Source organism: Pseudophryne corroboree, chromosome 3 (genome assembly GCF_028390025.1).
Source record: "Pseudophryne corroboree isolate aPseCor3 chromosome 3, aPseCor3.hap2, whole genome shotgun sequence".
Taxonomy (NCBI): Eukaryota; Metazoa; Chordata; class Amphibia; order Anura; family Myobatrachidae; genus Pseudophryne; species Pseudophryne corroboree.
Window position 1 is genome coordinate 326224431 of NC_086446.1, and position 27746 is coordinate 326252176.

The 27746-nt window shown below is 48.4% G+C and overlaps 1 protein-coding gene across 2 annotated transcripts in view; it reads right to left on the reverse strand.

The window, feature by feature from the left end:
- Positions 1-21038: 21038 nt before the first annotated feature.
- The window catches only part of OSER1 (oxidative stress responsive serine rich 1), a 154024-nt gene continuing 147316 nt past the window's right edge, over positions 21039-27746 (reverse strand). For both annotated transcript variants that reach the window (XM_063959551.1, XM_063959550.1), the window contains one exon: positions 21039-22601. In XM_063959551.1, the coding sequence (XP_063815621.1) occupies positions 21917-22601 (685 nt within the window). In that variant the 3' untranslated portion in view covers positions 21039-21916. The remainder of the gene's footprint in view (positions 22602-27746) is intronic.

Here is a 27746-nt window from a genome sequence, read left to right on the forward strand (position 1 = left end):
GGGCGACTGCCGTGATGTTGTCTGATTGGATCAGAACCGGCTGGTTTTGAAGCAGGGGCCTTGCCTGACTTAGGGCATTGTAAATGGCCCTCAGTTCCAGAATGTTTATGTGTAGGGACGACTCCTGACTTGACCAAAGTCCCTGGAAATTTCTTCCCTGTGTGACTGCGCCCCAGCCCCGAAGGCTGGCATCCGTGGTCACCAGGACCCAGTCCTGTATGCCGAATCTGCGGCCCTCTAGAAGATGAGCACTCTGCAGCCACCACAGTAGAGACACCCTGGTCCTTGGAGACAGGGTTATCAGTTGATGCATCTGAAGATGCGATCCCGACCACTTGTCCAAGAGGTCCCACTGGAAGGTCCTTGCATGGAACCTGCCGAATGGAATTGCTTCGTACGAAGCCACCATTTTTCCCAGGACTCGTGTGCAGTGATGCACCGATACCCGTTTTGGTTTTAGGAGGTCTCTGACTAGAGATGACAGCTCATTGGCTTTCTCCTGCGGGAGAAACACTTTTTTCTGTTCTGTGTCCAGAATCATCCCCAGGAACAGTAAGCGTGTGGAAGGAACCAGTTGTGACTTTGGAATGTTTAGAATCCAGCCATGCTGTTGTAGCACTTCCCGAGATAGTGCTACTCCGACCAGTAACTGCTCCCTGGACCTCGCCTTTATTAGGAGATCGTCCAAGTACGGGATAATTAAAACTCCCTTTTTTCGAAGGAGTATCATCATTTCTGCCATTACCTTGGTAAACACCCTCGGTGCCGTGGACAGTCCAAACGGTAGTGTCTGGAATTGGTAATGGCAATCCTGTACCACAAATCTGAGGTACTCCTGGTGAGGAAGGTAAATTGGGACATGCAGGTAAGCATCCTTGATGTCCAGAGATACCATGTAATCCCCCTCGTCCAGGCTTGCAATAACCGCCCTGAGCGATTCCATCTTGAACTTGAATCTTTTTATGTATGTGTTCAAGGATTTCAAATTTAAAATGGGTCTCACCGAACCGTCCGGTTTCGGTACCACAAACAGTGTGGAATAGTAACCCCGTCCTTGTTGAAGTAGGGGTACTTTGACTATCACCTGCTGGGAATACAGCTTGTGAATTGCCTCTAGTACAGCCTCCCTGCCCGAGGGAGTTGTCGGTAAGGCCGATTTGAGGAAACGGCGGGGGGGAGGCGCCTCGAATTCCAGCTTGTACCCCTGAGATACTACTTGAAGGATCCAGGGATCCACCCGTGAGCGAACCCACTGATCGCTGAAATTTTTGATGCGGCCCCCCACCGTACCTGGCTCCGCCTGTGGAGCCCCACCTTCATGTAGCGGATTTGGAAGAAGCGGGGGAGGACTTTTGTTCCTGGGAACCTGCTGCGTGGTGCAGCTTTTTCCCCCTTCCTCTGCCCCTAGACAGAAAGGACCCGCCTTTTCCCCGCCTGTTTTTCTGGGGTCGAAAGGACTGTACCTGATAATACGGCGCTTTCTTAGGCTGTGAGGGGACATGGGGCAAAAATGCTGACTTCCCAGCTGTTGCTGTGGAAACAAGGTCTGAGAGACCATCCCCGAATAACTCCTCACCCTTATAAGGCAAAACTTCCATGTGCCTTTTAGAATCTGCATCCCCTGTCCACTGCCGAGTCCATAAGCCTCTCCTAGCAGAAATGGACAATGCACTTATTCTAGATGCCAGCCGGCAGATCTCCCTCTGTGCATCTCTCATGTACAAGACTGACTCTTTTATATGCTCTACGGTTAGCAATATAGTGTCCCTGTCCAGGGTGTCAATATTTTCCGACAGGGAATCTGACCAAGCAGCAGCAGCACTGCACATCCACGCTGAAGCAATAGCTGGTCTCAGTATAACACCAGTGTGTGTATATATAGACTTTAGGATAGCCTCCTGCTTTCTATCAGCAGGTTCCTTAAGGGCGGCCGTATCCGGAGACGGTAGTGCCACCTTTTTAGACAAACGTGTGAGCGCTTTATCCACCCTAGGGGGAGTTGCCCAACGTGACCTATCCTCTGGCGAGAAAGGGAACGCCATTAGTAATTTTTTTTTAAATCACCAATTTTTTATCAGGGAAAGCCCGAGCTTCTTCACACACTTCATTTAATTCTTCAGATGGGGGAAAAACTATTGGTAGTTTTTTCTCCCCAAACATAATACCCTTTTTTGAGGTACCTGGGTTTATATCAGAAATGTGTAAAACCTCTTTCATTGCCTCAATCATGCAACGAATGGCCCTAGTGGACATTAAATTTGACTCATCGTCGTCGACACTGGTATCAGTATCCGTGTCGACATCTGTGTCTGCCATCTGAGGTAGTGGGCGTTCTAGAGCCCCTGATGGCCTTTGAATTGCCTGGGCAGGCACGAGCTGAGAAGCCGGCTGTCCCGCATTTGGCATGTCGTCAAATTTTTTATGTAAGGAGTCGACACTTGCACGTAATTCCTTCCATAAGTCCATCCACTCAGGTGTCTGCCCCGCAGGGGGTGACATCACATTTATAGGCATCTGCTCCGCCTCCACATAAGTCTCCTCATCAAACATGTCGACACAGCCGTACCGACACACCACACACACAGGGAATGCTCTTAAAGGAGACAGGACCCCACAAAAGCCCTTTGGGGAGACAGAGAGAGAGTATGCCAGCACACACCAGAGCGCTATATAATGCAGGGACTAACTGAATTATGTCCCCTATAGCTGCTATAATATTTACTGCGCCTCAATTTTGTGCCCCCCCTCTCTTTTTTACCCTTTTCTGTAGTGTAGACTGCAGGGGAGAGTCAGGGAGCTTCCTTCCAGCGGAACTGTGAGGGAGAAATGGCGCCAGTGTGCTGAGGGAGATGGCTCCGCCCCTTTTTCGGCGGACTTTTCTCCCGCTTTTTTCTGTATTCTGGCAGGGGTAATTACCACATATATAGCCTCTGGGGCTATATATTGTGGTTATTTTGCCAGCCAAGGTGATTTTATTGCTGCTCAGGGCGCCCCCCCCCAGTCCCCTCAGTGACCGGAGTGTGAAGTGTGTATGAGGAGCAATGGCGCACAGCTGCAGTGCTGTGCGCTACCTTGGTGAAGACTGAAGTCTTCTGCCGCCGATTTTCCGGACCATCTTCTTGCTTCTGGCTCTGTAAGGGGGACGGCGGCGCGGCTCCGGGAACGAACACCAAGGACGGGTCCTGCGGTCGATCCCTCTGGAGCTAATGGTGTCCAGTAGCCTAAGAAGCCCAAGCTAGCTGCAAGCAGGTAGGTTCGCTTCTTCTCCCCTTAGTCCCTCGTTGCAGTGAGCCTGTTGCCAGCAGGTCTCACTGTAAAATAAAAAACCTAACATATACTTTCTTTCTAGGAGCTCAGGAGAGCCCCTAGTGTGCATCCAGCTCGGCCGGGCACAGAAATCTAACTGAGGTCTGGAGGAGGGGCATAGAGGGAGGAGCCAGTGCACACCAGGTAGTACCAAATCTTTCTTATAGTGTGCCCAGTCTCCTGCGGAGCCCGTCTATTCCCCATGGTCCTTACGGAGTCCCCAGCATCCACTAGGACGTCAGAGAAATATTGTATTAAATTACCTTCAGGCTGTGTGTATAAGGTGTATATGAAACATAAATGAATTGTGTGACTGTAGACATACTTTGTTTAATGCACAAAGTTATAAAAAATATTGGCTAAAATGACCTTCAGGCTGTGTGTGTATAAGGTGTATATGTAACATAAATGCATTCTGTGCTTAGACTTAGGTCCCATCACCATGATATCTCATTATGGTATGCAATTATTCCAAAATACGGAAAAATCCGTTATCCAAAATACCTCTGGTCCCAAGCATTTTGGATAAGGGATACTCAACCTGTAATTAATTGTGCTAAAGAAAACCGCTTCTTCTTGTGAGAACTCTTATCCCTTGGTTAAATTGCTTAACTCCTTAGTTACTGGAAATGTTACATATCAATAGTCAAGCTAGATTCACGTATTTTGTAATGTGCACAATAAGACTGGAAATACATTTTGCCTACCCAAATGTATTTAGAAAGTTGTGACGCTCATTTTTAAATATACTGTAGTAAATGTTACAAAATGTATTACATATATCACTATCAAATAGATTGAAAACCTAATTGGTGGTGCAGTACATTGGTGGTCATTCCGAGTTGTTCGCTCGCTAGCTGCTTTTAGCAGCATTGCAAACGCTAGGCCGCCGCCCTCTGGGAGTGTATCTTAGCTTAGCCGAATAGCGAACGAAAGATTAGCAGAATTGCTACTAAATAATTCCTTGCAGTTTCGGAGTAGCTCCAGACCTACTCCTAGACTACGATCACCTCAGTCCGTTTAGTTCCTGGTTTGACGTCACAAACACGCCCTGCGTTCGTCCAGCCACTCCCCCGTTTCTCCAGCTACTCCTGCGTTTTTTTAGCACACTCCCTGAAAACGTCCAGTTTCCGCCCAGAAACACCCACTTCCTGTCAATCACACTACGATCACTCGAGCGATGAAAAAACGTCGCTCGAGCTTGTGTAAATCTACTAAGTTATGTGTGAAAGTACTTAGCGCATGCACGCTGTGTACCATGCACATTTTCCACCTAATCGCTACATTGCGAAAAACGGCAACGAGCGAACAACTCGGAATGACCACCATTGTTCGACATCCCTGAGGTGTGGCTAAATACAATTGATGCAAAATGATAGATAGATAGATAGATAGATAGATAGATAGATAGATAGATAGATAGATATGGTGCAGGATTGGTCTCCATCTATGATTAATATAAGTGTTCCAGCTAATCTTATCTGAAAATGGGTAAAACTGATATAACTGCATATCTGATAAGAGGTGAGAAAAAAATATGAATTTAATAACTACCGGTAATTTCTTTTCTCGTACTCCGTAGTGGATACTGGGGAATGTACTTTAGTACCGTGGGGTATAGATCGGGTCTGTTGGAGCCTGGCACTTTAAGAGATAATTAGTGTGTGTTGGCTCCTCCCCTCTATGCCCCTGCTAGCAGACTCAGTTTAGGAAACTGTGTCCGTGGAGACGGACGTACTGTGAGAGAAGGATAAACACATAACATAGCGGTGAGGCAACGAACAAACACACAACAGTAACAGATAGCAAAGCTAACCAGAACAGAGGATAGCAACGCTAACCCAACAAGGAACAGGGAAGCAACAGCAGACCCAACCAAGAACACTTACAACCAAGTAAGCAGGAATTCGAAGCACAGAGGCGGGTGCCCAGTATCCATTATGGACTATGAGAAAAGGAATTACTGGTAGGTATTAAATTCCTATTTTCTCTAACATCCTAGTGGATACTGGGGAATGTACTTACCGTGGGGAAGGCCCAAAGCTCCCAGAACAGGTGGAAGAGTGCTGAGACCCCTGTAAAACCGCCTGACCAAACTGAAGGCCATCTGAGGCCAAGGTGTCGAACCTGTAGAACTTCACAAACGTGTTCGCACCGGACCAAGTAGCTGCACAGCACAACCGTAATGCCGAAACACCCCAGGCAGCCACCCAGGAAGAACCCACTAACCTAGTGGAGTGGGCCTGAATAGAACTCGGCAGCGGAAATGCTGCCGAAGAATAGGCTTGCTGAATGGTCAACTTGAGCCAACGAGCAATTGATTGCTTAGAAGCAGGACAACCAATTTTGGTAGCATCATAAAGGCCAAAAAGCGAGTCAGATTTCCTGTGACATGCTGTTCTCTTTACATACATTTTCAAAGCCCTCACCACGTCCAAGGACTTGGGAGCAATGGACGTGTCAGTCAGTACTGGAACCACAATAGGTTGATTTACATGAAAAGCCGACACCACTTTCGGCAAAAACGGCGGACGAGTCCCGAGCTCAGCCCTATCCTATTGAAATATCAAATACGGGCTCTTACAGGATAAGGCCCCCAATTCTGACACGCGTCTTGCAGAAGCTAATGCCAGCAACATGACAGTCTTCCAAGTGAGATATTTCAATTCCACCCTATGCAAGGGTTCAAACCAGTCCGACTGGAGAAAGGTCAAGACCATGTTAAGATCCCACAGAGCTGTGGGAGGGACGAAGGGTGGTTGAATGTGTAGAACCCCCTTCAGGAACGTCTGTACTTCCAGCATAGCCGCAAGCTGCTTTTGGAAGAAGATGGAGAGCGCCGAAATCTGAACCTTGATAGAAACTAACCGTAGGCCCATGACCATACCTGCTTGCAGGAAGAGTAGGAAACGACCCAGTCGAAAGTCCTCAGGAGAATATTTTCTACTCTCACGCCAAGATACATATCTTTTCCATATATGGGGGTAGTGTTTGCAGCCCTGCTTCTTGTTCCTCCGTGTCAATTTATGTACGCCACCGCTGTGGCGTTATCCGACTGTACCTTGATGGCTTGATTTCAGAGAAGAGAGGAGGCCTGCAGGAGAGCATTGTAAATTGCCCTAAGTTCCAATACATTTATCGGGAGTGCAGATTCTTGACTTGACCACATCCCTTGGAATTGAGCCCCTTGGGTCACAGCCCCCCATCCTCAGAGGCTGGCATCCATTGTCAGTGGTATCCATGACTGGATACCGAAACTTCGACCCTCCACAAGGTGAGGGACCTGCAGCCAGCATAACAGGGAAATCCGTGCTTTTGACGACAGAGTTACCATCTGGTGCATGTGTAGGTGAGACACCGACTATTTGTCCAGCAGATCCAGCTGGAACAGATGGGCATAAAACTTGCCATACTAGATAGCCTTGTATGATGCCACCATTTTGCCCAGTAAGCGAATGCAAAAATGAATCGAAATCTTGCGGGGCCTGAGTACAGAGCGGACCATAGCCTGGATAGTCAAAGCCTTGTCTAATGGAAGGAACACCTTCTGAGACAGTGTCCAGTATCATTCCCAGGAACTGAAGTCTTTGTCAGGGTTCCAGGTGAGATTTCCAGAAATTTAGGATCCACCCATGCTCCATAAGGAGGTGAGTCATGAGGTCGATGCTGTGCAGCAGACGTTCCCTGGACATCAGGAGATTGTCCAAGTAGGGGACGATGTTGACTCCCATTCAGCGCAACTAGAGCATCATCTCCACCATGACTTTTGTGAATACCCTCGGAGCTGTGGAGAGACCGAAAGATAAAGCATGAAACTGGAAGTGGTTGTCCAGGAGAGCGTACCTAAGGTAAGCCTGATGGGGAGGCCATATGGGAATATGCAGGTAAGCATCCTTGACATCCAGGGATACTAGGAATTCCCCCTCCTCCAAACCGTGAACCCATTCCATCTTGAATTTGAACACACGTAAGTATGGGTGCAGAGATTTGAGGTTCAAGAATGGTCGAACAGAACTGTCCAGTTTCGGAACAACATACTGGTGTAAAACCCCTGTTTGTTTAATGTAGCAGGTACTGGGAAAACAACCTCTGTTTGTAGTAGTTTTTGAATGGAGTCTTGCAAAGTAACCCTTGCTCCGGGTGAAGCTTGGTAAGCTTGACTTAAAGAATCTGAGAAGAGGTAGTGCTTGAAATTTCAACCGGTATCCTTGGGATATGAGGTCCCTCACCTAAGGATCCCGGTGGGAGAGGGCCCAGATGTGGGCAAAGTGCTGAAGTCGAGCACCTACCTGGAAGTCGCCTTGCTGCTGGGGCCAACAGTCACACGGAGGGCTTTGTGGACAAGGATACGGAGGCCTGGTCCATAGATCTAGCCGCCGCTGGTTTATGGAACTTACCACGAGATCCTCGGAATCTTGCCGCATGAAAGGACTGCAAAGAGGGCCCAGGGTAGGGACGTCTAAAAGGAGGTGCAGCAGACAGGTAGACTTACCCGCCGTTGCCTGAGAGATCCACTTGGTCAGCTTCTCCCCCAAACAGGGCATACCATGTAAAAGGAAGATTTTCTACACCTTTTTTTGGAATCGGCATCCGCTGATCATTGTCGCAGCCACAGGGACCTACGGGCCAATACCGCCATAGCACGAACATTAATGAGCCATAATTCCTTAACGGCTTCACTCGTAAAGTTAGCCAAATCCTGGATATGTTGCAGTAGGGTAATGATCTCCTCCTGGGGCAGGGAGTCTTACCCACTTACTATATTTCAGACCATTTTACCATGGCCCTAGAAACCCAGCCGCAAGCAATAGTGGGCCGCTGAGCTACGCCCACTGCAGTATAAATTGATTTGAGAATAGTCTCTATTTTATGGTCGCCTGGGTCTTTGAGGTAGATAGCCCCAGAAAGAGTCAGTACTATCATACGTGAAAGCCTGGACACTGAAGTATCCACTGACAGGGGATTTTCCCAAACTTTTCTGTCCTCTGCAAGAAAGGGAAAGGAATTCAGTAATCGTTTTGGGGTAATGAATTTCTTGTCAGGGTTCACCCACGCCTCTTTAGATAGGGAGTTTAGCTCCTTTGAAACAGGAAAGGTGACAGATGATTTTGGCTTTACATTAAAATGAGATTTATGGTAAGAACTTACCTTTGCTAAATTTCTTTCTGTGAGGTACCCTGGGCTCCACAGGGAAAGACATTGGGGTGTAGAGTAGGATCTTGATCTGGGGCACCAACAGGCTCAAAGCTTTGACAGTTCCCAGAATGCCTAGCACCGTCTCCTCTATAGCCCCGCCTCCATGCACAGGAGCTCGGTTTTTGTTAACCGGTCCAATGCAGAAGCAGGTAAAAGAGACAACTGTTAGTAGACACAAACACCACACACTCACGACAGGAGAGGGTGTCAGCGGCTAATGCCATACTAACCCAAAGACGCTAAATGGACGCCCTGTGGAGCCCAGTGTACCTCGCAGAAAGAGATTTAACAAAGGTAAGTTCTTACCATAAATCTCATTTTCTGCTGCGGGGTACACTGGGCTCCACAGGGAATGACATTGGGGATGTCTTAAAGCAGTTCCTTATGGGAGGGGACGCACTGCAGCGGGCACAAGAACCCGGCATTCAAAGGAAGCATCCTGGGAAGCGGAAGTATCAAAGGCAAAGAACCTAATGAACGTGTTCACTGAGGACCACGTAGCCGCCTTGCACAATTGTTCAAAGGTCGCACCACGGCGGGCCGCCCAGGAAGGTCCAACCGACCGAGTAGAATGGGCCTTTAGAGTAGCAGGAGCTGGAAGACCAGCCTGTACGTAAGCATGTGCAATCACCATTCTAATCCATCTGGCCAGGGTCTGCTTGTGAGCAGGGCAGCCACGTTTGTGAAAACCAAACAGAACAAAGAGAGAATCCAACTTCCTGATGGAGGCAGTTCTCTTCACGTAGATATGGAGAGCCCGTACCACATCCAAAGACCGCTCGTTGGAAGACAAATCGGGAGAGGCCAAGGCCGGAGCCACGATCTCCTGATTAAGGTGGAAAGACACCACCTTAGGTAAATATCCAGGACATGTTCTAAGAACCACCACCCGATCACGGTGAAAAATCAGATAGGGAGACCTACAAGACAAGGCACCCAAATCTGACCCCGTCCAGCGGAAGCTAGAGAATTTGACTCCGTGAACGTGTCAGTAGCCACTGGCACCACAATAGGTTGGTTTATGTGTTAAGATGAAACCACCTTTGGAAGAAAATGTTGGTGAGTTTTCAACTCCGCCCTATCTTCATGGAAGATCAGCTAAGGGCTCTTGTGAGACAAGGCCCCCAACTCAGACACCCGCCTTGCGGATGCCAAGGCTAAAAGCATCACCACTTTCCAAGTGAGAAACTTCAACTCTATCTCCTGTAGAGGTTTAAACCAACTCGATTGAAGAAACTGCAACATCACATTAAGGTCCCATGGTGCCATGGGAGGCACAAATGGAGGCTGGATGTGCAAAACCCCTTTCACGAAGGTCTGAACTTCTGGAAGAGAAGCCAATTGTTTTTGAAAGAAAACTGATAAGGCCGAAATCTGGACCTTGATTGACCCCAATCTAAGGCCCGCATCCACACCAGCCTGCAGAAAATGGAGAAAACGTCCCAACTCAAACTCTTCCGTAGGAGCCTTTTTGGATTCACACCAAGACACATATTTTCTCCAAATACGGTGGTAATGTTTAGACGTTACTCCTTTCCTGGCCTGAATAAGAGTGGGGATGACTTCCTTGGGAATACCCTTTCGGGCTAGGATCCGAATCTCAACAGCCATGCCGTCAAACGTAACCGCGGTAAGTCTTGACACACACACGGCCCCTGCTGTAGTAGGTCCTCTCGAGGAGGAAGAGGCCGAGGATCTTCTATGAGCAACTCCTGAAGATCTGGAAACCAAGCCCTCCTTGGCCAGTCTGGGGCAATGACGATTGCTCAAACTCTTGTTCTTATTATTATTTTGAGAACTTTTGAAATCAGTGGAAGTGGAGGGAAAACATATACTGACCGAAACACCCACTGGGTCACCAGTGCATCCACTGCTGTTGCTTGAGGGTCTCTCGACCTGGAACAATATCTCTGAAGCTTCTTGTTTAGACGAGATGCCATCATGTCTACTTGAGGAACTCCCCAAAGACTTGTCACCTCGGCGAAGACTTCTTGGTGGAGGCCCCACTCTCCTGGATGGAGATCGTGTCTACTGAGGAAGTCTGCTTACCAGTTGTCCACTCCCGGAATGAAAATTGCTGACAGACCTCGAACATGTCTTTCTGCCCAGAGGAGAATCCTTGTCACCTCTGCCATTGCCTCTCTGCTTTTCGTTCCGCCTTGCCTGTTTATGTACGCAACTGCTGTTACATTGTCCGTCTGTATCTGCACGGGATGATCTTGAAGAAGATGTACCGCTTGTAGAAGGCCGTTGTAAATGGCTTTCAATTCCAGAACGTTTATGTGAAGGTAGGCTTCCTGACTTGACCATTTTCCTTGGAAGCTTTCCCCCTGTGTGACAGCTCCCCAGCCTCGGAGACTTGCATCCGTGGTTATTAGGACCCAGTCGTGAATCCCAAACCTGCGTCCCTCTAGTAGGTGAGAACTGTGTAGCCACCACAGGAGCGAAATCCTGGCTTTGGGGGACAGGATTATTTTCCGGTGTATGTGTAGGTGGGATCCGGACCACTTGTCCAACAGGTCCCACTGGAATACTCTGGCATGAAATTGGCCAAACTGTATGGCCTTGTAGGCCGCTACCATTTTCCCCAACAACCGAATGCATTGATGGATCGACACGCTTGTTGGTTTCAATATTTGTTTGACCATTTTCTGGATTTCCAGAGCCTTTTCCACTGGAAGAAATACTTTCCGTACTTCTGTGTCCAGAATCATCCCTAAAAGGACAATCTTGTCGTCGGTTCCAACTGCGACTTTGGAAAATTCATGATCCAACCGTGTTGTTGGAGTATTGACAGGGAGAGTGCGATGTTCTGCACCAACTGTTCCCTGGATCTCGCTTTTATCAGGAGATCGTCCAGATAAGGAATTATATTGACTCCTATTTGACGAAGGAGGACCATCATCTCCACCATCACCTTGGTGAATACCCTCGGTGCCGTCGAGAGTCCGAACGGCAACGTCTGGAACTGGTAATGGCAATCCTGTACTGCGAATCTCAGATAAGCTTGGTGAGGAGGATAAATGGGAACATGTAAGTAAGCATCCTTTTTGTCTACTGACATCATGAAGTCCCCCTCCTCCAGACTGGAAATCACTACCCTCAGGGATTCCATCTTGAACTTGAACCTTTTCAGGTAGAGATTCAGATTTTTCAGGTTTAAAATCGGTCTGACCGAGCCGTCCGGCTTCGGAACTATGAAGAGGCTTGAAAAAAAAACCTTCTCCTTGCTGTGACAAGGGTACCAGGACAATGACCTGATTCTGACATAATTTTTGAATTGCCGTTGTTGATGCCTCTCTTCCTGGAAGAGAAGCTGGCAAGGTCCATTTGAAAAATCGGCATGGGGGGACGTCTTGAAACCCTAGTTTGTACCCATGGGACACTATTTGTAAGACCCATGGGTCCAGGCCAGATTGAATCCAGATTTGGCTGAAAAGTTTCAGATGTGCTCCCACCTGAGCGGACTCCCGCAAGGGAGCCCCAGCGTCATGCTGCAGATTTGGCAGGAGCAGGGGTTGACTTCTGCTTCTGGGATCCTGGACACGCTGTGGACTTCTTTCCTTTTCCCCTTACCCTCCCCTACCTGCAAAGAAGGGGGAACCTTTGGCCTTTTTGTATTTGTTGGGCCGAAAGGACTGCATGTGAGAGTGATGTCTTTTTTGCTGGTGCAGGAGCCGAAGGCAAGAATGTCGACTTACCTGCAGTAGCCGCCGAGACTAACGCATCCAGCCCATCACCAAACAAGGCCTCACCTTTACACGGGAGAGCCTCCATATTTCTTTTGGAATCTGCATCAGCATTCCACTGGCGAATCCACAACGCCCTCCGAGCCGATACTGCCATGGTAGCGGTTCTTGATCCCAAATGACCAATATATTTCATGGTTTCTATTACGTACGCAGCAGCGCCTTTAATATGACCTAACATTAGGAGTATCTCGTCTCCATCTATTGTGTCAATGTCTAATGACAAGTTTTCTGGCCACATCAATAGATCACCTCACTCACTTGCGGTCTGTCGGCTCCTTAAGTGAAGCCATTCCAGGCGCAGGAAGAAACACCTTTTCTCTTTTATGACAGGGCCCTGTCTAAAATGCGGGGTGACTCCCACCTTTTGGAAAAAGGTAAGCTGCCTGAATTCCTTTGGAAATCTGAAATTTCTTTTCAGGTTAAATCAGACTCCCTCCAATAGACTGTTTAACTCCTGAGGTGGAGGGAAAATTACATTACTTCTTTACTAAAGTAAACCCTCTCCTTGTGGTAAAAGAGGAGGCTTCGTAACTTCTAACACCTCCTTTATAGCTAAAACATGTTTTGAATGCTTTTTGCTAACTTAGTACCTATTCCCCTGGAATCACTAGTGTCGACACAGGAATCAGAGTCCGTGTTGGTATCAGTTTGTACTACTTGTGCAAATTTGTATGAGACCCAGAGGGTTCCCTGTGGATGAAAGGCAGAAATATTAAAAATCACATCTTCAACAGATTATATTCAGTTTTCTGTATGAGATTCAGTAGTGATTCACACTATCATGTAACCTTTCACCCAGTCAGGCTCTTGGTGTCATATTACACCTGTGTCTCTAACATGTATCCCACAGAGGAAGAGCTCACTGCCTCAGACATGTCACATGCACAACCACACCACAGACACTCCGGGACTTATAGGGGACAGACCCACAGTAAAATCTGTCAGAGGGACAGATAGGATTTGCCAGTTCACAACCCAGCGCCAGTAACACAATGCCTGTGAACACAAAATGCCCACTGACATGCAGTGCTTTTATAATGCTAATCACACAATTATATAGCACCAAATTCACTGTGGCCCCCCCCCCCACCTGTTTTGCACCCTGATACTTGTTCAGTAGTGGAAGAGGACCAGCATTGTCTCTGCAGCCTGAGGAGAGAAAATGGCGCTGAGCAGTGTGCTGGCTGACTGAGGAGGAAGTTCCACTCTTCAATGGCGAGTTTCTCCTCAGCTTTTATGAGGTAATTTGGGAACCCCCCCCCCCCCCCCCCTGCATCCTGCAGTGCCTGTGAATGTGTGGGCAACATGGCGCGCTGCGCTTCTGCCAGCCACGTGGTACCTTTAGCCGTCACTTTCTTGATTGAAGATCTGTCTTCTAACACTCACCTGTCTTCTGGCTCTGTGAGGGGGGTGACGGCGTGCTGTGGGAGTGAGCATCTAGGCACGGCTAGCGTTCAGTTCCCTTCAAGAGCTGATGGTGTCCTGTCAGCCAGAAGCAGAGCCATGAAACTCTTTAGGAAGTTGGTTCCTACTTCTGCCCCCTCAGTCCCACGAAGTAGGTAGACTGTTGCCAGCAGTTCTCCCTGAAAATAAAAAACCTAACATAAGTCTTTTCAGAGAAACTCAGTAGAGCTCCTCAGAGTGCATCCAGTCTGCCTGGGCACATTTATAAAACGGAGGTCTGGAGGAGGGGCATAGGGGGAGGAGCCAGTTCACACCCTTTAAAAGTCTTAAAGTGCCCATGGCTCCTGCGGAACCGTCTATACCCCACGGTCATGAAATGGACCCCAGCATCCTGTAGGACGTATGAGAAAAGGAGGTTGAATCCGCAACACACCCTGAGTGAATGTATGCACATCAGGTAAAGTTGCAATTTTTCTCTGAAACCAAACCGACAAGGCAGAAATATGAACCTTGATTGAGGCCAGACGAAGGCCCAAGACCAGGCCTTGTAAAAAGGCCAAAAGTTTGGCCGTACTAAACTTGTAAGCATCATGATTGTTAGATGCGCACCAAGCAAAGTAAGAATTCCAGACCCTATGATAAATCCAGGCAGAAGTCGGTTTCCAGGCCACCTCAGAAAATCATTTGGCCCTTAAGACAGAAGCTTCAAGAGCCACGCCGTCAAAGCCAATCTGGCTAAATCCTGATATACACAGGGGCCCTGAACGATGAGATCTGGGCGCTGCAGAAGTAGAAGGGGACGCTCTATCGAGAGACCATGAAGGTCTGAGAACCAGTGCCGTCTGGGCCACAGTGGAGTGATCAGAAGTAGGATTCCACCTTCTTATTTGAACTTCCTTATTACTCTGGCCAGGAGTGACACCTGAGGGAACATGTATGGCAGCCGAAAGTTCCATGGAATTGCCAGTGCGTCCAGGAACGCTGCTTGAGGATCCCTTGTCCTTGCTCCGAAGACCGGAACCTTGTGATTGTGCCGAGATGCCATCAGGTCCACATCTGGAAGGCCCCACTTGTCCACGAGGAGTTGAAATACTTCTGGATGGAGGCTCCCCTCTCCAGCGTGTACGTCCTGACGACTGAGAAAGTCCGCTTCTCAGTTTACGACCACCGGAATGAACACTGCCGATATGGCTGGTAGATGGCATTCCGCCCACTGAAGAATCCTTGATACTTCCCTCATTGCCATGCGGCTTCGAGTGCAGCCTTGATTATTTATGTACGTCACTGTGGTGGCGTTGTCCGGCTGTACTTGAACAGGTCTGTTCTGTATTAGATGCTGGGCAAAGTTCAAAGAGTTGAACACCGCCCGCAATTCCAGAATGTTTATCGGGAGGAGAGACTCCTCCTTGGTCCACCGACCCAGAAGGGAGTGTTGCTCCAACACCACGCCCCAACCCCTCAGACTGGCGTCCGTCGTCATTAAGGACCCAGTTGGAGATCCAGAAGGGACGACCCCTGCTCAATCGTTGGTCCTGAAGCCACCAGCTCAGTGACAGGCGGACCTCCGAAGATAATGAAATCATGAGACCTGATCCGGTGAGGCAGGCCATCCCACTTGACAAGAATCAGCCTCTGGAAAGGACAGGAATGGAATTGAGCGTACGCCATGTCGAAAGCTGACATCATGAGACCTAGCACTTGCATTGGCGAATGTATCGACACTTGCGGACGATATAGGAAGCATCGAATCCTGTCCTGAAACTTCAGGACTTTCTCCTGAGACAAGAACAACCGCTGGTTGTGAGTGTCCAACAACGCTCCCAGGTGCACCATGCTCTGAGCAGGGACCAGGGAGGATTTCTTCCAGTTGATGAGCCACCCGTGGACTTACAGGAACCGGATAGTCAAATCTAGATGACGTAGGAGAATCTCTGGGGAACTTGCTACGATCTACAAGTCGTCCAAGTACGGTAGGATCCTGACCCCTTAACGGCGGAGTCCAGCCGTCATTACCGCCATAACTTTGGTGAAGACTCGCGGAGCCGTGGTCAAACCAAAAGGTAATGCCCGAAACTGGTAATGAAGGTTGCCAACCGCAAACCTCAGGTACTGCTGATGTGACACTGCAATGGGAATATGCAGGTAAGCATCCTGTAAGTCCAGTGAGAAACATATAGTCCCCAGGCTCCAAAGCTAGAACAGTAGAGTGATGAGTTTCCATACGAAACTTGGAGACATTCACAAACTTGTTCAGGGACTTGAGAATGAAGACCCATTTGGTTTCGGGACTAGGAACAGCGGTGAATAGAACCCCCCTGCCTCTCTGAGCCAGAGGCACCTGTACTACCACTCCTGTGTGCAGGAGGGACTGTACCACCGAATGAAGAGTCTTTGCCTTCACCTGATCCGAAGGGATGTCTGTCAGGCAAAATCGATGAGGGGGACGATTCTTGAAGGATACGGCATAACCTCGAGTGACGACTTCCCGTACCCAGGCATCGGAAGTGGTCTTCAACCATTCCTGGGTAAACCCTAGAAGTCCGCCCCCCCACCCTGGGATCCCCCAGAGGGAGGTCCGCCCCTTCATGTGGCAGGCTTGTCAGTCTTGGAAGCAGGCTGACAGGCAGCCCAGGCCCGTTTGGGTTTGGGCTTATTGGGTTTGGAAGTGCGAATCTGCTTTTGGTACACCTGACCTTTTGCTTTCCCTGAAGGACGAAAGGAGCGAAAGGAAGTACTTTTAGCCTTCGGAACCGAAGGAGCAGTACTAGGAAGACATGCTGTTTTAGCAGACGCTAAGTCAGCCACTATCTTGTCAAGGTTTTCTCCGGAAAGAATGTCTCCTTTGAAGGGGAGTACCTCCAGGGTTTTCTTAGAGTACATGTCCACCGACTAGGACCTTAACCAGAGAATTCGGCAAGCCAAAACGGACGTAGAAGCCTTGGCCGCCAGAATACCGGCATCAGAAGCCGCCTCTTTAATGTAATGAGATGCTGTAATAATATAAGATAGGCACTGTCTAGCATGATCAGAAGCATTGGAAGGCAACTCCGCTTCCAGCTCCTGAGCCCACGCTTCCACAGCTTCTGCAGCCATGTAGCTGCAATAGTGGGCCTATGCACCGCACCGTTTAGGGTGTAGATTGCCTTCAAACAACCCTCCACACGCTTGTCCGTCGGCTCTCTCAAGGACGTGACAAGTTACAGGCAGAGCAGAGGATACTACCAGCCGCGCCACTTGCGGATCCACTGACTGTGGTGTTTCCCAATTTTTACAAAGCTACGCAGCAAGGAGGTAGCGAGCCAGCATCTTCTTGTGAGGCGTGAACTTCTTTCCTGGATTTTCCCAGGAATCCTGACGTATGTCAACTAAATGGTCAGTGAGGTAAAATTTGTTTAACCACCTTAACCTGTCCGGTTTCTTAGGGGCAGTGACAGGCTCCTGTTCATCATCAACCTGAAGAATGAGCCCGATAGCCTCTAACAAGTCAGTCAAGAACATCCACCTGCAAAACAACCTCCCCATCAGAAGCATCAGGATCAGAATCTGTGGGGTCCGTATAAGCGCCAACCTCATCAGACGAGGTGTCTGGGATATGGGTGGATTGTGAGGAAGTAATTGCCTGCTTAGAGGACACCTTGGTCTTAGGCGGGTGAGGGTTAGACTTTTGAGTAGTCAGTGATTGGTTCAATTGCTGTAACTGATTGGACAGTTGATCTGCCCATGGCGGGTTAACCGCGGGGACCATAAGCGGTTGTACCGGCACAGGAGGTCCCATAGGGGTGTTAGTCTAGTTACCAGCGTATTTAATAGCGTGGAGAAGGTAGCCCAAGGTGGGTCACTTTTCACCCCCGTTGCTACAGTCCCACTGGGGGGCAAGGAACCCACAGAACCTGAACCCTCAGCTGCTATGTTATCCTCAAATGCGTCTGCAGCGTCAACACCACGCAGTGTGGGATTAGCCCCAGCTCCGTTGCCCTTTGTAGCTGACAATCAAAAGCTCAACGCAAGGCAACACAGTACAATATCAGCAGCACAATACCCGACAAGAACCCCCTGTGCAGTGTTTCAGCACAAACAGGGGATTCAAGAGGTATATTCTGACTAAAACTCAGAGAAAAATACACACTGAGTATATCCTGTGAACTGCCTATAATATGGTAAACGTGACACACTTAGCCCCTCAGGTTATAGAATATAGGGCTAGCAATCTGAGTGAGAGACACAAAATGGAGTTCACACAGCAGCTATATGCACACACACAGAGTCACAGTTTGTACAATGCAGAAATTATGACATGCAATAAAACTGCACTGGACTGGACTAGCAATACAGAGTAGTACTATGTATAGCTATACACTGAATTAGATATAACAATGCACAGTAAAGACTGGATGTATATCACAGGGTACTTGTACTAAATAACCCTGATTAAATGCACTTTTTCTTAACTAACACTGTCAGCTGACATGTAGAATACTTAAGTGTCCTGTAAAATGCACAGCGCTGACAGGCAAGCGGCTTTACAGAGGAGGATTTGCCCAAACAGTCCCAGGAACAGTGTTGCTCTGTGTAATGGCGCTAAAACACTGACTGGGAGTGAGGGAGAGAGAGATATGCAGCTCCAGTGTGGGAACATTTACTCTAAATGGCGCCCTGGGGCTACAGGTCAAAGCCTTATCCCCCTGCTGGACTTCACCACCGGGTACTGGGGGCTTAAGAAAATGATTTTTGAGAGAAAACTGACCTGTGCCCATGCCCTGGTGGTCTAGTGGGGTCCCTGTACTGCCACAGTGTCCACGCCAGCACGCCTCTCACCGGCCGCGCGAGATTGCGATTTACAGCGGGTCCCGTTGCGGGGACCCCTTACCTCCTCCCTGCAGTGCGGCCACGTGATCCGGGAGAACAGCGGCCGTGTGTGTGACTAACATCAAAAGAAAACCGGAGCCTCCGCTGTAGGTACCCGGCAACCAGGGCGCGGGAGTGTACAGCGCCGCTGGGGGAGGTGATGGAGCTGCAGCAGGAAATGTCTCACTGACATCTAACACTGTCAGTGTCTCTGCTGCAGCCCTTGAAGTCTTCAATTTTCTTTTAGGGCTGCTGGAGAAGCTCCCCTGTTAAGTGCCTACTTACTGCATGGCACCAACTACAAAACTGAGCTCCTGTGCACGGAGGCGGGGCTATAGAGGCGGCGGCGCTAGGCATTCTGGGAACAGTTAAAGCTTTGAGCCTGTTGGTGCCTCAGATCAAGATCCTACTCTACACCCCAATGTTATTCCCTGTGGAGCCCAGTGTACCCCGCAGCAGAAAATATATTTCCTCTTCTGGCTCTGCCTCCTTATCTGGTATGTTGAGGACCTCTCTAATGGCATAAATTAGGGCATCGGCTCCGGGGGACAAAGTATTATCCTCGTCCACCTCCAGCTCTGCCTCATCCAACTCCAGTAACTCAGTCTCAGAGTCAGACTGGCATTCCTGTGGAAGCGTGCGTTTATGAGAGACCACCAGAGGGGGCTGAGGAGCCTGTCTGTGGTCAGTAGCCTTGACTAGGATATCATCCATAGACCCATTTAGGGTCTGTCTTTCATGCTTAGCCGTAGCTAACTTGGTATAAATATTAGTAATCATTGAGTTAAATGATTCCAACTACTCAGGTTCCTGCATAGCACTGGCCTGTGAAGGCAGAGAACACTGGGTACACAGTAAAGATCCCTGTGAGGAAGGTGTAAACTTAGTGTTACATGAGGGGGACACAGATTTATTTTTCCCCAGACATTTTTACAGCAGAAAATACAGAGTTAAAAGGATGTACAAACAACACAGCAATGTAGACACAGCAACCGCACACAGCCCTGTATGGAGTGACACAGATAGGATTGGGACCAGCACACAAACCACAGTCCAAAGCAAAGCTCCGCTGGGGTGTGTGTGTGTGTGTGTGTGTGTGTGTGTGTGTGTGTGTATATATATATATATACATATATATATGTGTGTGTTTTCTAAACGGACAGCGGTGTAACTGCTGTATATACAGTATATGCGCTCCCACCTTCTACTAGACCCAATTGTACCAGTTCAGTGTTAGTTCAGTGGCCTTTGTGGAGGAGCAGCGTCAGCATGCAGCCTGTAGTAGTAGCAGCAGCAGCAGCAGCAGGAAATGGCGCCTTCCAGCCGCTGGTCCCGCTCTCCAGGAAGCCCCGCCCCCTCAATGGCGCGCGGTCCCTATCCATTGTACTGGCTTGTACTGTGTGTAAAAAGCAAAGGTAATATGAAAAACAGAGAGAACAACCCCGCTTCCTCAGCCAGTGTTGGTCCGAGGCGGGCACCGCAGCTCATGGCCCGTGACCGCCACGCCTTTATGACGCCATTGTCACTGGGGACACACTAACCGGGACCCCGGTGTAACACTCACTGCATCGCGTCTGTCTTCAGCATCTGTTACGGGAGGCGACATGCTGCCGGTGTGGGCTCACACTCTGGGAGTGTGAGAAACAGCACCTCAGGAGCTTAGTGTCCTGTCAGTGGGGATACGAACCATTAAATCTATATTAAGTTGGTTCGGTCTACCCCCCTAAGTCTTACGGCGCAGGCAGACTGGTTGCCAACCAGTCTGAAGAAAAACTCTGGAGCTCCAGTGAAATGCACCTGGCTACTTGGGCACATTTTCTAAACCGAGTCTGCTAGGAGGGGCATAGACGGGAGGAGCCAGCACACAATAATTAATTCTTAAAGTGCCAGGCTCCAATGGACCCGATCTACGCCCCACGGTATTAAAGTACATTCCCCAGTATCCACTACGACGTTAGAGAAATTACCAATCAGAGAAAGCTCTGACATTCAATGAGAACTTAATCTGAGCTTCAATGTCACCCTATGCCTAGTGGACAGCAAAATAATGATCATTCAAACACCACATCATTCAATCTTGTCTATCAAACTAAAGCCGAGTACACACTGGGGACCTCCCCTATTTAGCAATCAGCACTATATCGCTGATTGCCAATTAGTGTAGCTCGCCAGTGCATACACACTGAACGAAATCGATGTACGATATCGTTCCCCCTCACTTCCTGAACATGCAGCTCAAAAGATATAATTATCATTGAGCTATATGTTCAGTAGATCATGGATGAATGAGAACGATCCACAGGTGCGGCATCGTTCATCCATACATACAGACTGGACAATATGAACGATAGATCTTTTAAAAAAGAGATAGTTATCATTCATATCTTCTAGTGTGTTGCCCATTGTGTATGATGCTTAAAAGATGACATTGTAACAGAGCTAATAAAGTTGGATTAACAAATAGAAATAAAAAAAGCAGGAGAAAACGTAGAATAAACAGATAAGAAAAAATACCCATCATGAGACATTTAAACATTGTTATTTTACTGAATGTTTATTCGGCTGACATAAATCTACTGTGTTTTAGCTTCAAGCTCCAGAACATTTCAATACACTGGCTGAAAAGATCACTGCAACTGGGGAAACAGTCTAATCTTATTTTTATAAATTATTTTCACTTTACAATGCAGAATCTAATGTCTCTATGTTTTTAAACACAAAAAGTTAATCTAACATGACCAACATTCATGTAACACTGCAAGAACATAATGATTTTCCCATGAAGCCGTCTCAAAATAGCGTCTGAACAACACTGCATGGAAATGGTTCCGTTTCTTCCCCCACTGGGGTTCTATTTAGAGCATTTTGGAGACTGTTGCATATTTCAAACCTGGAAATAGCCCACAAAACATAGAACGGGCTATAGCAGAGGATCATTCATTACTACACTCCACTACAATCCACGCCAGCGTGATTAATGGGTAGCAGCTGCTTGCATGCAACTTCATGACTAGTGACACATAGGTAGAAGAGCCTTGTTTTGACACAGAATGTGGCCCACTTATTCAGGGGTATTATAAATAATGAAAGCACAGTTTACATTACTGAATTATTAACAATCATGTTACCACATTTAGAGCCTTTTTTCATAGCATCTTAATGGGTGTAGAGGTTATCCCTGAAAACTCTTATAATGCAACATTTATTTAAGTGGCATGAATGCTGGTAGTTATATTGGGGAGTTAAGCCTTTTTTACCCTTGTGATTTAACAACAATCTGCGCAGAACGCAGAGATGGGTTTTATTGTACACAAAATGGTGACAACTGAAAATTCAAAGACCAGAAAGCTTGATCAGTAACCAACATGCGGTTAATTTCCACCCATGACTCGGAGTAAGTGTGAAACTGAATGTCAGGTGTACATCATTTCTGCCATGTGTGACATTTTCTTTGGAATATATAGGTAGTATTCCATGTATCCAGCGAGATCTTCTATGGTTACATCATCAACTGATGCTCTGGCTTGTTCTGAGCAGGAACGTGGAGATCCAGAAGCACCGCTGCCCACGGTTTGAGTTCTGTTTTGTAAAGGCTGAGAGCAATCCTCCTTCACAGTCTTCTCACATTCTGTTAGCATGTCCCGCAAGCCTGAAAAGGAGTACACTTCCATGTTCTGCCAGTTATCGCACTGGCAGTCACTACCGTTGCAAGTACAATTTGCATCTGTGCTGAGCTCAGATACAGAGTGAAAATCCGAGGGGAGGCTGGCCTTTAAACTTGCTCTGGGTTCCAAGGAAACTGAAGAACTTATCTTCCCCAACTGGGAAGATGTCTCTGATGCAGGCTCCCCAGAGGGCTTGAGGCCAAATCCCATGTAGCCATTGGCACTACGAGAAGTGCTAGGTGGATCACTTGCAGCTGATCGGCTGATGGGGACACTTCCATCTACAGCGTCACAAAGGCTCTTGTGCTTTAGTTGTGAGCTACAAGTTGTCTTTGTGCTGCAGTGTGTAAACTTTGGCGGATGAAGTACTGGGGATTTAGAGCGTCTTCTACGTGGTGTTCTTCCGGCTCCTCTTGTAGTTTTTCTTGTCGATCTACAAAAAAATAAAAAAAAAATAAAAAAGAGGGAAAAATAAGTAATGATAGAAGTGCTATGGAGTATGCCGACGCTTTACAAAATAAGATTTTACTTACTGGTAAATCTATTTCTCGTAGTCCGTAATGGAAGCTGGGGACTCCGTAAGGACCATGGGGAATAGACGGGCTCCGCAGGAGACATGGGCACTTTAAGAAAGAATTTAGATTCTGGTGTGCTCTGGCTCCTCCCTCTATGTCCCTCCTCCACACCTCAGTTAGAGAAACTGTGCCCGGAAGAGCTGACAGTACAAGGAAAGGATTTTGGGAATCCAGGTTAAGACTCATACCAGCCACACCGTATAACTTGTGATAACTTTACCCAGTTAACAGTATGAACAATAACAGAGCATCAGATAACCCCTGATGCAACTATAACATAACCCTTATTTAAGCAAAAACTATATACAAGCATTGCAGAAGAAGTCCGCACTTGGGACGGGCGCCCAGCATCCACTACGGACTACGAGAAATACATTTACCGGTAAGTAAAATCTTATTTTCTCTAACGTCCTAGTGTTTGAACCCGACCAAGTAGCAGCTCGACACAGCTGTAGTGCCGAGACCCCCCGGGCAGCCGCCCAAGAAGAGACCACCTTCCTTGTGGAATGGGCCTTAACTGATTTAGGCAGCGGCAACCCAGCCGCAGAATGAGCCTGCTGAATCGTGTTACAGATCCAGCGAGCAATAGTCTGCTTTGAAGCAGGCACCCCAAGCTTGTTGGAAGCATACAGGATAAACAAAGATTCTGTTTTCCTGACCCTAGCCGTTCTGGCTACATAAACCTTCAAAGCCCTGACCACATCCAGTAACTCGGAATCCTCAAAGTCATTAGTAGCCACCGGCACCACAATAGGTTGGTTTATATGAAAGGATGAAACCACTTTTGGCAGAAATTGTGGGCGGGTCCGCAATTCTGCTCTATCTGCATGGAAAACCAGATAAGGGCTTTGATGTGACAAAGCCGCCAATTCTGACACACGCCTAGCCGAAGCCAAGGCTAGTAGCATGACCACCTTCCAGATGAGATATTTCAATTCCACCGTCTTGAGTGGTTCAAACCAGTGTGATTTCAAGAAACTCAACACCACGTTAAGATCCCAAGGTGCCGCTGGAGGCACAAAAGGGGGCTGAATATGCAGCACTCCCTTTACAAACGTCTGAACTTCAGGCAGAGAAGTCAGTTCTTTTTGAAAGAAAATGGATAGGGCCGAAATCTGGACCTTAATGGAGCTCAATTTTAGGCCCAAAGTCACTCCCGACTGTAGGAAGTGAGGAAAACGGCCCAGCTGGAATTCCTCTGTAGGGGCATTCCTGGCCTCACACCGAGCAACATATTTTCGCCATATACGGTGATAATGTTGAGCCGTCACGTCCTTCCTAGCCTTTATAAGCGTAGGAATGACCTCATCCGGAATGCCTTTTTCTGCTAGGATCCGGCGTTCAACCGCCATGCCGTCAAACGCAGCCACGGTAAGTCTTGGAACAGACAGGGCCCCTGTTGCAACAAGTCCTGTCTTAGAGGCAGAGGCCACGGGTCCTCTGTGAGCATTTCTTGCAGATCTGGATACCAAGTCCTTCTTGGCCAATCCGGAACAATGAGTATTGTTCTCACTCCTCTTTTTCTTATGATTCTCAGCACCTTGGGTATGAGAGGAAGAGGAGGAAATACATAGACCGACTGGAACACCCACGGCGTCACCAGTGCGTCCACAGCTATCGCCTGAGGGTCTCTTGACCTGGCGCAACACTTCTGTAGCTTTTTGTTGAGGCGGGATGCCATCATGTCCACCTGTGGCAGCTCCCACCGACTTGCAACCTGCGCAAAGACTTCTTGATGAAGTCCCCATTCTCCCGGGTGGAGGTCGTGCCTGCTGAGGAAGTCTGCTTCCCAGTTGTCCACTCCCGGAATGAACACTGCTGACAATGCGCTTACGTGATTCTCCGCCCAGCGAAGAATTCTGGTGGCTTCTACCATCGCCACCCTGCTCCTTGTGCCGCCTTGGCGGTTTACAGGAGCCACTGCGGTGATGTTGTCTGACTGAATCAGAACCGGGTGGTTGCGAAGTAGGGACTCCGCTTGGCGTAGGGCGTTGTATATGGTCCTTAGTTCCAGGATGTTTATGTGGAGGCAAGTCTCCTGACTTGACCACAGACCTTGGAAATTTCTTCCCTGTGTGACTGCCCCCCACCCTCGGAGGCTTGCATCCGTGGTCACCAGGACCCAGTCCTGAATGCCGAATCTGCGGCCCTCGAGGAGGTGAGCACTCTGCAGCCACCACAGGAGAGACACCCTGGCCCTGGGGGATAGGGTGATTAACCGATGCATCTGAAGATGTGATCCGGACCATTTGTCCAGTAGATCTCATTGAAAGGTCCTCGCATGGAACCTGCCGAAGGGAATGGCCTCGTATGATGCCACCAACTTTCCCAGGACTCGGGTGTAGTGATGCACAGACACCTGTTTTGGTTTCAATAGGTTTCTGACCAGTGTCATGAGCTCTTGAGCCTTCTCCATCGGGAGATAAACCCTCTTCTGGTCTGTGTCCAGAATCATGCCCAGGAAGGGCAGACGAGTCGTAGGAATCAACTGCGACTTTGGAATATTTAGAATCCAGCCGTGTTGTCGTAACACTTCCAGAGAGCGTGCTACGCTGATCAGCAACTGCTCTCTGGACCTCGCCTTTATGAGGAGATCGTCCAAGTATGGGATAATTGTGACCCCTTGCTTCCGCAGGAGTACCATCATTTCCGCCATTACCTTGGTAAATATTCTCGGTGCCGTGGAGAGACCAAAAGGCAACGTCTGAAATAGGTAATGACAATCCTGTACCACAAATCTGAGGTACGCCTGATGTGGTGGATAAATGGGGACATGAAGGTATGCATCCTTTACGTCCAGAGACACCATAAAAATCCCCCCCTTCCAGGCTTGCGATGACCGCACTGAGCGATTCCATCTTGAACTTGAACCTTTTCAGGTATATGTTCAGGGATTTTAAATTCAATATGGGTCTGACCGAACCGTCCGGTTTCAGTACCACAAACATGGTCGAATAATAACCCTTTCCTTGTTGAAGGAGGGGAACCTTGACCACCACCTGTAGAAGATACAATTTGTGAATTGCAGCTAACACTATTTCCCTCTCTAAGGGGGAAGCTGGCAGGGCCGATTTGAGGTATCGGTGAGGGGGCATCTCTTCGAATTCCAGCTTGTATCCCTGAGACACAATATCTATTGCCCAGGGATCCACCTGGGAGTGAACCCACTTGTGGCTGAAATTTCGGAGACGCGCCCCCACCGGGCCTAGCTCCGCCTGTGGAGCCCCAGCGTCATGCGGTGGATTTAGTGGAAGCCGGGGAGGACTTCTGTTCCTGGGAACTAGCTGTGTTGTGCAGCTTCCTTCCTCTGCCCCTTCCTCTGGCAAGAAAGGACGCACCTCGGACTTTCTTGCATTTTTGTGATCGAAAGGACTGCATATGGTAATACGGTGCTTTCTTAGGTTGTGAGGAAACATATTGCAAAAAATTTGACTTTCCAGCAGTAGCTGTGGAGACCAGGTCCGAGAGACCCTCCCCAAACAATTCCTCACCCTTGTAAGGTAAAACCTCCATGTGCCTTTTTGAGTCGGCATCACCTTTCCATTGCCGAGTCCACAGGACCCTTCTGGCAGAAATCGACATTGCATTTATTCTAGAGCCCAGTAGGCTAATGTCTCTTTGAGCATCTCTCATAAATAGGACAGCGTCTTTTATATGCCCCAGGGTCATTAAGATAGTATCCTTGTCTAAGGTATCAAGTTCCTCAGATTAGGTATCCGTCCATGCTGCTACAGCACTACACACCCAGGCCGACGCAATTGCCGGCCTTAGTAAGGTACCTGAATGTGTATAAATGGACTTCAGGGTACCCTCTTGCTTTCTATCCGCAGCATCTTTTAGGGTGGCCGTATCCTGTGACGGCAGGGCTACCCTCTTGGATAAGCGTGTTAAAGCTTTGTCCACCCTAGGGGAGGATTTCCAGCGTAACCTGTCCGTTGGCGGGAAAGGATACGCCATAAGCATCCGTTTGGAAATCTGCAGTTTTTTATCTGGAGATTCCCAAGCCTTTTCACATAACTCATTTAGCTCGTATGAAGGGGGGAAGGTCACCATCTGCCTTTTTTCCCCATACATATGAACCCTCTTGTCAGGAACTGGGGTTTCCTCTGTGATGTGCAACACATCCTTAATTGCTATAATCATATAACGGATGGATTTAGCCAATTTAGGCTGTAACTTTGCATCATCGTAATCGACACTGGAGTCAGAATCCATGTCGGTATCTGTGTCAACAATTTGGGATAGTGGGCGCTTCTGAGACCCTGACGGCCTCTGCGACATAGGATCAGGCACGGGCTGAGACCCTGACTGTTCTAAGGTTTCAGCTTTATCCAACCTTTTATGCAAGGAATTAACATTATCATTTAAAACCTTCCACATATCCATCCAATCAGGTGTCAGCGCCGTCGGCGGAGACACCACATTCATTTGCTCCCGCTCTGCTTCCACATAGCCTTCCTCGTCAAACATGACGACACACGCGTACCGACACACCACACACACAGGGGATGCTCTTTTTGAAGGCAGTTCCCCCACAAGGCCCTTTGGAGAGACCTCGAGAGTATGCCAGCACACACCCCAGCGCTATATAACCCAGGAATCACACAGTAACTTAGTGTTAACCCAGTAGCCGCTGTAATAATGATTTTTGCGCCTAATTATGTGCCCCCCCTCTCTTTTATACCCTCTTTTACGTGTATCTGCAGGGGAGAGCCTGGGGAGCTTCCTCTCAGCGGAGCTGTGGAGAAAAAATGGCGCTGGTGAGTGCTGAGGAAGAAGCCCCGCCCCCTCAGCGGCGGGCTTCTGTCCCGCGTTTATGTACAATATTATGGCGGGGGCTCATACATATATACAGTGCCCAACTGTATATATGTCCAACTTTTGCCAAGAGGTCCTAATTGCTGCCCAGGGCGCCCCCTTCTGCGCCCTGCACCCTTACAGTGACCGGAGTATGTGGGTGTAGTGTGGGAGCAATGGCGCACAGCTGCAGTGCTGTGCGCTAC